The following is a 12,108-nucleotide window of genomic DNA, read 5'->3' as shown; positions in this document are numbered from 1 at the left end:
GATTCTGGTGAAGCCGACGGAAGTGACGACACCGGAAGTGCGCGTTGTTTACAGTCTCCGCTGTCTGGATTATAGAGGAAGAGAGGAGAAGATGGTGTGCGATAAATGTGAGTGTCCCCGGCTGCTGTGATGTGGGGGCGGCCCTGGGGGGGGATCTGGGGTCCTTATAGTCAGGGTTTACTATGGTAGGACTACAACTCCCAGACTGCCAGCACATCCAGCTGTCTTACTTCTATTACTTGGGAGCAGGTGTATAAGGCCATGTTCACACAGAGCAGATTATTACAGCAAACACGGTTTAAATAACAATCATATAAAGAGCAAACCCTAAAACTGTGAGACTAGCTATAGATCGTATTGTGTCACCTAAGGGGCCCAAAATATCAGGAGTGCCCTCTTGAAGAGACCCTGACACCGTGTCCACTGATTCCGGTTTTTAGTATGTGTTATTAGTCGCCGCTCCCCTGATTCCAGCACAGTTGGAATTTTCTCTCTCGATCCCGCCATTCCTGAGCCACAAGCGCAGTCAGTTTTGGTGCCTGATGTGCTATTTAAGGGAATCTATCAGGGCAATTTGGGACAGTAACGCACCCGCAGGTCCTTATAAATCAGGGGTTTGGTGACCCAAATCACCCTGTTATAAAGCCGTTGCCATAAGAATTTTAAAAAAATCTCTCTGCTCCCCTTGCCGCTGTTCTCTTCGCACCGGCGCAGCTCTTCACGGAGGCCAAAGAACTTCCCCTCAGCTTCAACTCTCCAGTATTTACACAATGAAGTCAGTGTACATCCTTAGCTTCACAGGAGAACTGCACAATCCCCGCGAGTCACCAGACTCTTCTCTAAATAAATGTAAAGGTGTTTTTTTTTTTTTTTTAATGCAGGCACAGATGGATTTAAAACAGGGTGACTTGGGACACCATACCCCCGGTCTATAAGGACCTATGGGTGGTTTGGTGTCCTAAATCGACCTTACAGGTTCCTTTTAAGTTCTGTAGTGTCAGGTGGGCGTGGTCGGGCAGGGGGTGTGATTCTGAGCTCCAATCAGAGGCTGCCAGTGTCAGAGCTCAGAATCACACTCCTTGCCTGCTCCTGCCTGACCCCGCCGCCTGACAGTACAGAGACTAAATAGTATATCCAGCACCAAAACTAATGCTCATCGGGAATGGTGGGGGTTAGAGAGAAAATTCCAACTGTGCCAGAATCAGTGGAGCAGCTATTAAATAACTAAGGGACTGGACTTGGTGAAGGTGATGAAAGGTCCTCCTTAAATAAGTCTCTTCCACAAATCCTGTAACTAAACCACCCCCGGGATTTGTTGCCCAGGAACTGTAGCTGAAAACCAGAAGTAACTTCAAATGGCTCTAAGACTGAGGCCTCATGTTGCATAATCACAGCTTTTTTTTTTTTCTTTCAGATTTTGTTGTGTTATTTTTTTAAATGTAAATTGTGAGCCCCATATAGGGGTATATGATAGAGGGATCACAATGTACATTTTTTTCCTATCAGTATGTCTTTGTAGAACGGGAGGAAATCCACGCAAGCACAGGGAGAACATACAAACTCCCTGCAGATGTTGTTCCTGGCAGGATTCGAACCCAGGATTCCAGCGCTGCAAGGCTACAGAGCTAACCACTGAGCCACCGTGTTGCCCCTATTATTGCTGTTTTTTTTTTTTTAGCAAAACCAAGTATGGAAAAAGGAATGGAAACTATAAAGGAAGTTCTTCTACTTCTCCCTTCTGCTCAGTCCACTCTTGGCTTTGGCTCAAAAAATTGCAACAAAAAAAAAATCTGCGTTTACGCAATGTGGGACTTTAGCCTAATTCTGGTGTGACAGGGGGGAGGATTTGAGGTGAATTCTGTCCAGAATCTGCCTCTCGTTGTTTTCAGAACCTGCTGTCTGAGTCTGGAGCTGAATTGCCCCATTCTATGTGAGGACAGTCAGTGAGCAAACCCACAGAGGGATACACAGCACCAGAAAGGGGGAAGGAGTCTGAGGAAGAAGATCACCTTAAAGGGATTCTACCATTAAAACCTATATTTTTGTGGATAAGACGTCGGAATAGTCTTTAGAAAGTCTATTCATCTCTTACCTTTAGATGTGATCTCCGCTGCGCCATTCATTAGAAATACTGGTTTTTACTGGTATGTAACTTAGTTCTCTCGCAGCGACGGGGGCGGGCCCCAGTGCTGAAAATGCGATGGGGGTGTCCCCACTGCAGCTTGAGAACACGATCCTGCGACGCCTTTATCTTCGGCTGGATCCTCCCCTTCTCTGTCGTCTTCCTCCTGCGTCACCTCTGACACCGGCGCAGTTGAGACACTAGTAGAGCCGACTCCGCATGCTGGCCGGTGACCATTTTTGGGAGGTTGCTCTTGTTCTTGTAGTTCAATGCAGGAGCGGTCTCCCAAAAATGGCCGCCGGCCGGCATTCGCACTTGGCTCTAATAGTGTCTCACTGGCAGAGCCAACTGCGCAGGCGTTGGAGGTGACGCAGGAGTAGGACGACGAAAGAAGGGGAGGATCCAGCCGAAGATAGAGGCGTCACAGGATCGTGTTCTCGAGTAGCAGTGGGGACGCCCTCATCGCTGCCAGAGAACTAATTTACATGCCGGTAAAACTGGTATTTGTAAGGAACGGCGCAGCGGAGATCACATCTAAAGGTAAGAGACAAATATACTTTCTAAAGGCTATTCCGACGTCTTATCCACAAAAAAAGAGGTTTTAATGGTAGAATCCCTTTAAATCTCTCTTCAATGTCCAACATGTGAACAGACCATTAGGACCAAAACAAGTTCTCCTCTATTCGCAGGATTAGGGCTGATCACTGGAGCTCTGACCACTGGACTTAGCTCTCCCCAAATTCCCATTGAGATGAATGAAGAGGGTGCATTGCTGACCACATTTCCATTCAAACTGGGTTGCAAAATACACTTCTCATGATCTGTGGGGTCGCAGTGGTCAAACCCCTCATTGATCAGTTTAGGGCTGGACAGTTAATCAGAATATAACCAAGACATACGGTTACTTCCGTTATTACAGTACTCACCTGCCGTTTGGTTTGCACCGAACCCAACCAGGATTGCTGAGATGAGTGTGACGCTTTGCCGTCTTGTCCGCCATTCTGAATGGTTTTAAAATAGTTTATTTTTGGCTGGACATCTCCTTTAATGGCAGAATTCCGCTGCTACTTCCATGTCCTTGCCACGTTTTGCTTTAGATGACCTCTAGGTAAGACCTGGCCACAGAACCCGTGACCTCATTATAATGGTTACTGGTATGAGACATGATGGTTGTATCACAGTGACTAGTATATGACATGTGATGTCTGTCTTACAGGTGAGAAGAAGCTGGGCACAGTCATCACCCCCGATACATGGAAGGCCGGAGCCAGGAACACCACAGGTCATTGTACAGTCATTCTTTTTTGTCTCGTTTTTATAGTTTTCACTGCATTACAAATAACCTGGTGCCTTTATCTGACAGGTCCTTTCCATCCTGGTGATACCAGATTTATACCAGCTGTATTCTGTATACATATTACTACATAATACTACATATTACTGGCCATAACTTCTTTTATGTGGGACAATCAGATCCATTTTGTGTCTGTCAGTTTAAGCAGACACAAACACATGGCCGCCATTTAGATGGCGACAAATCCATTTTTTTCTAATTCTGTTTGGATGGACACAAACATTTCGTCTACTTCCTTTTTTATCTCGCTAACATTCGCAACCGTTAAAAAAACCTGATATGAATGGAGGCTAATATGGCCCTGGTACCTAAAGTATTACGTTTTTTTTGCATTGGGGAAACTTTTTTCATTTTTGTATACAAAAAATGTTGTATACAGGTAGTCCTCGGGTTACGACGTTTCGTGGTTACAACTAGAAATGAGAGCTCCCTTGTAACAGAAAACTGCCAGCACTCCCGAGTAGCAAGGACTAGTCTGCGGCAAATCAATGCTGATTCTACAGCTGGCTTGTCCTTGCTCATCGGAAGAGAGCTGGCAGCTTTCTGTTACGAGCCGCTGCACACTAAATCACTGTGATCCATTCCTATGCGGCGTCGGTATGGTAGGTTTCCAACTTACGTCGAAATTCGGTTTACGACGCCGCGCAAGAACGGATCAACGTCGTAAGTCGAGGACTACCTGTACCTCCCTAGGTATAATCAGGAAAAAATAGCCAGGAGGTCATTCATTGTCCTGGCTGCCCCGGGGACCCTACAAACTCATCAGTCCTATTGCATAGGACCTGAGGGGGTGGGATGGAGGATGCTCATTCCCCCCAACCATTCAGATGGTTTACACAACACCACCCAGGGGAAGGGGTAAGCTACCAAAGTCTGAGCATTTTCCCGGGTCCTGGCTATATAATACAATTGGGACCCAGAAGCCATGTAGCTGGCTAACTATCTGCTTACTGTTACTGCTGGCCCTGCACCTTATAGCTGTGAGCCAAACAAGCCTGATAGTTCGCAGCATTTAAAGGGGTTGTCTGGGGAGTTAGCATTGCCTTAATCCATCCTGCAGATTTTTGATGATGGAGCCGGGGATGCCAACCCCCAGGTCATGTGATCAGAACCAGCCCCCGACCTCCTGGTCGCCCTGTCACTCCCTCTGCTCCTGATCTCACAGGTCATTTATGTGCTATAGGGGCTGGCTTTAGTATAATCCGCCATCCCCCATAGCTTAGGTAAAATAACTGTGACACCAGAAGAGGAGGGAAGGGGTGGAGCTGATTCCGATCACGTGACCTGGGGATTAATACCAGACCGGTGAGGTTTCATCAAGAATCCGCCACGAAGATCATTTTTACTCCCTGGCCAACTCCTTTAAAAGTCTGCAGCGCACTGTGAGATCTGTAGAGCGGCCATTGAAGGTGCATTGTCTGATGACACCACGTGGGGTCAGTATTGGTGGTAAGGTCAAGAAGAGCCCTGTATACAAAACAAAAACCAATGTAAGTGAACAGAACTTTACAAAACCACACAGCACAAAAATAAAATTTTTTCTGAGTTTCTTCGTTTTGCAGAGTGCTGCATATACAGGCTTATGGTTGCGTCATGGCTGCTTTTACATTTGCTGACATCTAATGATCAGCCAGTCTGTTTACAGAAAACGTAAGATAGATTTACAACCTGCTATGAACATCTTACCCCATTCACTGCTCATTGGAGGGTTCATGACATAAAAGCAACTATACTTCAGTGCGTGGCCTGTGATTAAAGGGATCCTATCAGTCAGACACAATTTTTTTGTAGGTACCACGTTGGAATAGCCTTAAGAAAGGCTATTCGTCTCCTACTTTTCGTTGTCTTCTCTGCGCCACCGTTCGCCTACAATCCCGGTTTTTCTTGGTATGTAAATTAGCTCTCTCGCAGCACTGGGGGTGTCCCCAATGCTGCGAGAGAACTCTCTCCAGAGCCTCCTCCATCTTTGTCAGCAGCATCATCTTCAGCTTCTTCTTCCGGCGGTGGTTTGTAACTTCTAAGGCCTTGGGCAGAGTAGACTGTGCATGCCCACAGGCCACAAGAAAATGGCCGCTTGCACAGTATTATAAGCAGCCATTTTCTCGTGGCCCGAGGCCTTAGAAGTTACAAGCCACCGCCGGAAGAAGAGGCTTGGGCATCACATGATAAAGTAATGGCTGCCTTGGTCGTGTTCATGTATGAGGGGTATCAGATACTAGTGGTATTATCTTATATGTTGGCCCCATGTAGTGCACATGTGCAGTAAGTGGTCGGGATTCTTTCTGACTTGTTAATTATATAATTAATTTATTTTATCATTAAACTTGCAGAAAGTGGTGGCCGAAAACTGAATGAGAACAAGGCCCTGACGTCAAAGAAAGCGAGGCAAGTCTTCAGTACGCCGGTCTTTGTAACCCTACAATTAGTGTTGATTCGAATACCTCGCCCCATAGGAATGTGTGTCAGCGGCCCGCGCTTAACCCCTTGGTGTTCGGCCACTTACACGCATTCCTATGGGAGCGAGGTATTTGAAACTATCTGCCGAATATGATTCGCTCATCTCTACCTACGATGGCGTCACTGAGAGCAGGAGATTGTACTGGTGGATGTAAAATCCCATCGAGGTACAACAATGTGTCCGGCTTTACCTAACATAAATGTTCCTGCGTTAGTTTCGTGAGGATGTAAAGATGGTAACAAGTAATCGCTCTGATACCAGTAAAGTTTTCTGCTATTTCTGGCCTGTAGAATAAGACAAAGCTTCGATGACTTCTGATATTCTTTCATAGACATGAACATTATGAGGGATTTACATTAAAACATGACTATGTAGAAGAACTACAGGAAGATGAAATATCAACGTGTGCAACTAACAATTTTTATTTAACTAAAATTATAGCAGCTGATAACTCACTTATTTATTCTTTCTTCACAGACTGAACCCATTAAACCGAGTGGGTTCAGTCTGTAAAGAAAGAATAAATAAGTGAGTTATCAGCTGCTAAAATGTCTATACATTTTTTAGGACACCCTGTATAGATATATATTATTATTATTATTATTATTATTATTATTGTTTTTTATTATTATTATTATTATTATTATTATTATTTTTTGATTCAATTTTGGTTGCAATTATCAAAATATAACCAAAACCAAATGTTAACCAGGATAACCAACATGATTTTGTGCACATCGGTTAGCCTAGGTTCACCCCTGTGCTGACTTTCTGTTGTTCGGTTCTACTAGGGGACCTGAATGATGGAGAGCCAGACTGCCTAAACATAGAATACGCATGGACCGCATAGACTATAATGGGGTCTGTCAGGTTTCCGCCATTTTTATACTGAAGTCGATTTTTCTGGAGACTCAGCCGCAGATGTGAGCCTAGCTTTATGTCAGTTCAGGTATTAAAATACTTGTGAGGTTCCACCTACAGTTTAGTTCGGATTAAACATGTCCAAATCAATAATGCTATTCTTATACGGTGGAGTCTGAGCGCTCAGAGACTGTGAGTTGGGATCCCTGTTTAGCTTCTCATCATGTTGAGAGGTGAAACCCATTACATGGGCCTTGATAGTAACTAGTTCATGTACCAGGTCTATCTAGACCATAAAATGGAGAATATAGCATTTATTTATTTATTTTTTGTTGTTGTTTTCTCTTAGGTTTGACCCCTATGGAAAAAATCGATTTGCAATATGTCGTATCTGCAAAAGTTCTGTTCACCAGCCAGGATCTCACTACTGCCAAGGATGTGCTTATAAGAAGGGTAAGTCCAAGGAAACCCTTCTGATTCAGAGGAGCTGCATGAACTGAAACTGTTGGATATGAGTGGGTATTGCCATGGCCAGTAGAGGGCGCCGCTACTGGTGAAACGCAAACATGGCACTATAAATAAATGAACCACGCAAGGTCTTGAGCAAAACCCTCCGGAGCAGAGCACATAGTGTAGGAGCTCGTATCTTTCATAGAAGGTTAAAATAGTGAGTGTCTCAGGACGGCGGTAAATAAAAGACCATGTGGGATCCGATTGCACCTTCCCTCTACTGCTCTATTCACAGGGCGACTCCATTTTTGTGATCAGTAAGGGAGCCAGACTCCTAGTGATCGTATATTTATCACCTGTCCTGAAAATATATGATTTTACATGAAACTCCTTGTCTCGCTGTTATTTATATGCAATGAATCTGTGGATAAACTACAATTCCCATGATCCATCTGCCTGCTCTGACTCTCTGTGTACCCCGGCAATGAAATGAGTGATAATAAATCACTGCCACATCCATGGTCACATGCAGTTCATGTTCACTCCCCCTTGTGAGCGGTAAACCTACAGAGTGAGAGCAGGCAGATGAATCCTGGGAAATGTAGTTTGTCCACAGATTCACTGCAAGTAAAATAAAGCCAAGCAAAGGCTGCACAAGAGAATAGCGAGGATTTAGCACTGCTGGGGATGTATTTGCAGATGGTTTTTGGAAGCTGGAGAACCCCTTTACTGCTTGTTGCTGGATTCCCCCACGTCTGTACTTGTATAGATAAAGTTAAAGTGACAGTAACCTCTTCTTCACTCCCTGACGTTTCCTCTCTTGTCTTCTAGGGATCTGCGCAATGTGTGGAAAGAAAGTTCTGGATACAAAGAATTACAAGCAGACCTCCGTGTAGAACTGGATCCTAAGAAGCCGACGGAACGTGCGGAGGATTCACTTGTGTATTATTCTTGTAAATATTCCATGTCGCTCTTAAGATGTCGCATTCTACAAGGCTTTCATCGGCGAACAAATTCTCAGTTTATTATCTGGTGATTGTTAGCGTCAGCAGACCCCAGCCCCGCAGATAGGGGTCACCTGAATCATGGTGACCCCTATCTTATGAATCGCTCCCTCCGTTGTTGATTTTGTCAATATGCAAATGAGCTCTTTGGAGCAATGTGGGCGTTACCATTCACCTCCCTGGAGCAATGGCCACACTCATTTGTAACAATGACCTCTCTGTAACAAAGACACCGATTCACAAGGGGGAAATTGTTTGATTCAGGTGACCCTAACCTATTCATCCTCGGGGCTGGGGTCTCCTGACAGACTCCCTTTATACATTTTCTTCTTACTTTAGGTTTCTTGTGTTATTGCTTTTATTTTGGGCAGGCTCAGGTGTCGTTCACATTGGTATCAGTGCTAAAGAATCCATGATGGATCTCATTGGCTTATAATGTGATCCTTTAGATCTTAGGATCCCGGGGTTGGCTAGCCTGTATGGTGAACATTAGAAATCTGATGAAAGAGAACCTGAACATCAGTGTGAACAGAGCCTAATATTGTCTGATCCATGTGCCACAGGAATCCTCCATAGTCTGGACTTAAGAGTTTTGTAAATTAAAGATAATAAATGTTTTTAACCCCGTGAAGTGTGATAATGTTCGCTATGTACGACATTTGTAGTGTTATGGATGCCCTTATGACTCTTGTGCTACTATGGGAACGAAGGGTAAGCTGATATACAGGTAGTCCTCGACTTATGACGTTGAGCTGTTCTTACGCGGCGTCATAAACCGAATTTCGACGCAAGTCAGAAACATACCATACGACGCTGCGTAGTAACGGATCAACATGATTTAGTGTGCAGCGGGAAGACTGTACCATATACAGTACAGTACAGTACAGTCTTCCTCGGTTCCGAGACGCTGCACACTAAATCACGTACTGTACAGGGAGAGTTGGCAGCTTGCTGTTACGAGGGAGCTTACTTTTTCTCATAGGAATGCATTGGCCAGCGTTGATTGGCTAGTGTGCAGCATTCGGCCAATCAACCCTGGCCAGGAGGTGGAGTCTAATATCGGACCACAAAGGAGACTGCTGTGGTCCAATCTTAGACTCCGCCTCCTCACAGACAAGCCTCCGGCAGAACCAGCATTGATTGGCTGAATGTGTACACTGGCCAATCAACGCTGGTCAATTCATTCCTATGAGAAAAAGTAAGCTCCCTCGTAACAGCAAGCTGCCAGCTCTCCTGACTAGCAAGGACGAGCCTGCTGCAGAACCAGTGTTGATTTGCCGCAGGCTCGTCCTTGCTAGTCGGAACGGAGGAACAGCCAGAGAGAGAAATCTATTATCTGATCTGGGGAATGAGGATGGACCTGAGTGCTCTGGCCTCGCACGTCCCTTGGGTTACCTGATTAGAAGATGTGCTCTGCCCCTCCTCTCCTGACCTCTCAGGTAATTATCATCATTCACCTGATCAGGTAAGTGACTTTAAACTCCCCAGACAATCCCTTTAAGGCTAAGGCCCCACCGGCTGTAAACGCAATGATAAAGCGCTGCGGAAAGAACCGCCGCGGTTCTTTCCGCAGCGCTTTTAAGAGAAAGTTCACAGAGTTTTCCTCCGCGGACTTTCTCTTAACATTATATATACCAGAAAGCTGCCGGCGTTTCCGTAGATATACAGTCCTATGAAAAAGTTTGGGCACCCCTATTAATCTTAATCATTTTTAGTTCTAAATATTTTGGTGTTTGCAGCAGCCATTTCAGTTTGATATATCTAATAACTGATGGACACAGTAATATTTCAGGATTGAAATGAGGTTTACACAGAAAATGTGCAATATGCATTAAACGAAAATTTGACCGGTGCAAAAGTATGGGCACCTCAACAGAAAAGTGACATTAATATTTAGTAGATCCTCCTTTTGCAAAGATAACAGCCTCTAGTCGCTTCCTGTAGCTTTTAATCAGTTCCTGGATCCTGGATGAAGGTATTTTGGACCATTCCTCTTTACAAAACAATTCAAGTTCAGTTAAGTTTGATGGTCGCCGAGCATGGACAGCCCCCTCTCAAATGATCTGAAAACAAAGATTTTTCAACATAGTTGTTCAGGGGAAGGATACAAAAAGTTGTCTCAGAGATTTAACCTGTCAGTTTCCACTGTGAGGAACATAGTAAGGAAATGGAAGACCACAGGGACAGTTCTTGTTAAGCCCAGAAGTGGCAGGCCAAGAAAAATATCAGAAAGGCAGAGAAGAAGAATGGTGAGAACAGTCAAGGACAATCCACAGACACCTCCAAAGAGCTGCAGCATCATCTTGCTGCAGATGGTGTCACTGTGCATCGGTCAACTATACAGCGCAGTAGCTGTCAGGACGAGCAGACGTGCTAGATAGAAGCTCTGCTAACTACAGACTTACTCCATCACCATCTACCCGATCCAAGCCACTAAACTCAAGACCTGTGCTCCAAGGGACATCCCCCAACCCTACAGCTACTTTTGGGGCGACTTCAGGCACCTCCGAACAGAGCCTGCTGTCTTTGAATCTCCGGCCTACCTGTCCGGATTGAAGCCTTCCGCCATCTTGATTCCGGCTGCTGCACACACACGGAGAGTCCTCTCGCAGCACCTCTCCTCCACTGCACTGCCTTGCTGTTCCGTTCTCTTGCCCAGTGACAGGGGGACAGTGGGCCTTCTACAGACTGCACTGCTTCACTGGGACATCATCCTCAGAGAGGGAATCCTGCGGAGAGGCCTGCTGGAAGTGTCAGCCTGAAGGCTCTGACCTGCATCTGACCCCAGCCTGCTGAAGCGCTCAGGTCGGTAACACGGGGAGAGACACAGACGCACCACCATCCTCCCAGGCTGCATAGTATACTAACAAGGCTCTGCTACATAAACGTCACCTGCAGCAGACACCAGGAGCCACTGCAGCTACAGCCTAAGGGGGGAGGGGAACCTGGATGTACGGACTGATACTTCTCCACTCAGGACAACAGTAAACTTGCTATACTAGAGGGCCATAGCTGAAGGTCTGAGAACCCTTGCTCTGTCTGCACTATTGATGTGAGCCTCCCTCCCCCTCCCTTTACATCTGGCACACATAGACAGTGTCCCTTGGGACTAACTGACAACACTTCCACTGGTGAAGGGGTTAATGCAGTGTGTAAGGGAACTCTTCTGCTCTCTGAACCCCTTGCTCTACCTGCTGCCTGGCCTCCCTGCATTGCCTGAAGTGGAGACACCTCACCCCCCCCTGCTGTTTTGGCTCCCATCCTGACACTCTCTGCTGGGACATTCTGCTAACTCTGTGAGTACTCCCTACTGTTTTTTGGACTTTCTTACCCTCTTCAGAGACCTTTCTAGCAGGGAAATTTTTTTTTTTTTTGTTGTCGTGCACTGCAGTGGTGTGAAGGGAGTGCTGAGCCCCTACTCCACCATCAGGGGGGGCTCCTCACCTTCCTCCACTTGCTGTGTGTTCCACGTTCTGCAGTATATCCCCACGGAACTAGCACTTCTCCCATTGCTCCTTTTGCACCTCATGGGTACCAGGTTTGATTATGGAACTGTGTGACCGCCTCATGTAAGGCCTGGTGATACTGCGAGTGTACCTTCCTTACCTTCTATGGTCGCTTCTCATTGTGATATGTCCAGAAGACGTCCTAACACCTCTACTGCTCCTTCCCGCACGCCGAGTCGCTCTCTTACTCACTCACCGTCAATCTCTACCTTCCTGTCCCGATCTGGAACCTCGGCTACTGGGTCTGGCACTGATGACATGGCTCCTCCATCTCCTCCGCTTCGCCAATCGCAGCCACCTCCTTCACTGTCTGCCACCCTCCCTGGACATGACGTGCAATCCATGGATTCGGC

At 46.0% G+C, this 12,108-nt stretch overlaps 1 protein-coding gene across 1 annotated transcript; it reads left to right on the top strand.

The window, feature by feature from the left end:
- Positions 1-18: 18 nt before the first annotated feature.
- Positions 19-8,880, top strand: CRIPT (CXXC repeat containing interactor of PDZ3 domain). The gene is made up of 5 exons (XM_075267053.1): positions 19-107; positions 3,339-3,404; positions 5,807-5,861; positions 7,145-7,248; positions 8,077-8,880. Exons 1-5 carry the CDS (start codon positions 92-94, stop codon positions 8,139-8,141), a joined length of 306 nt encoding a protein of 101 aa, XP_075123154.1. The 5' UTR covers positions 19-91; the 3' UTR covers positions 8,142-8,880.
- Positions 8,881-12,108: the final 3,228 nt, after the last annotated feature.

Source organism: Leptodactylus fuscus, chromosome 3, assembly GCF_031893055.1.
Source record: "Leptodactylus fuscus isolate aLepFus1 chromosome 3, aLepFus1.hap2, whole genome shotgun sequence".
Lineage (NCBI taxonomy): Eukaryota > Metazoa > Chordata > Amphibia > Anura > Leptodactylidae > Leptodactylus > Leptodactylus fuscus.
This window is presented reverse-complemented; position numbering and strand designations above follow the sequence as displayed.

Excerpts from the sequence above, each read along its gene's own strand:
- CRIPT (XM_075267053.1), top strand. Across the intron at positions 5,862-7,144 it reads CTGACGTCAAAGAAAGCGAG|GTTTGACCCCTATGGAAAAA; the intron begins GCAAGTCTTCAG and ends GTTTTCTCTTAG. Across the intron at positions 7,249-8,076 it reads AGGATGTGCTTATAAGAAGG|GGATCTGCGCAATGTGTGGA; the intron begins GTAAGTCCAAGG and ends CTTGTCTTCTAG.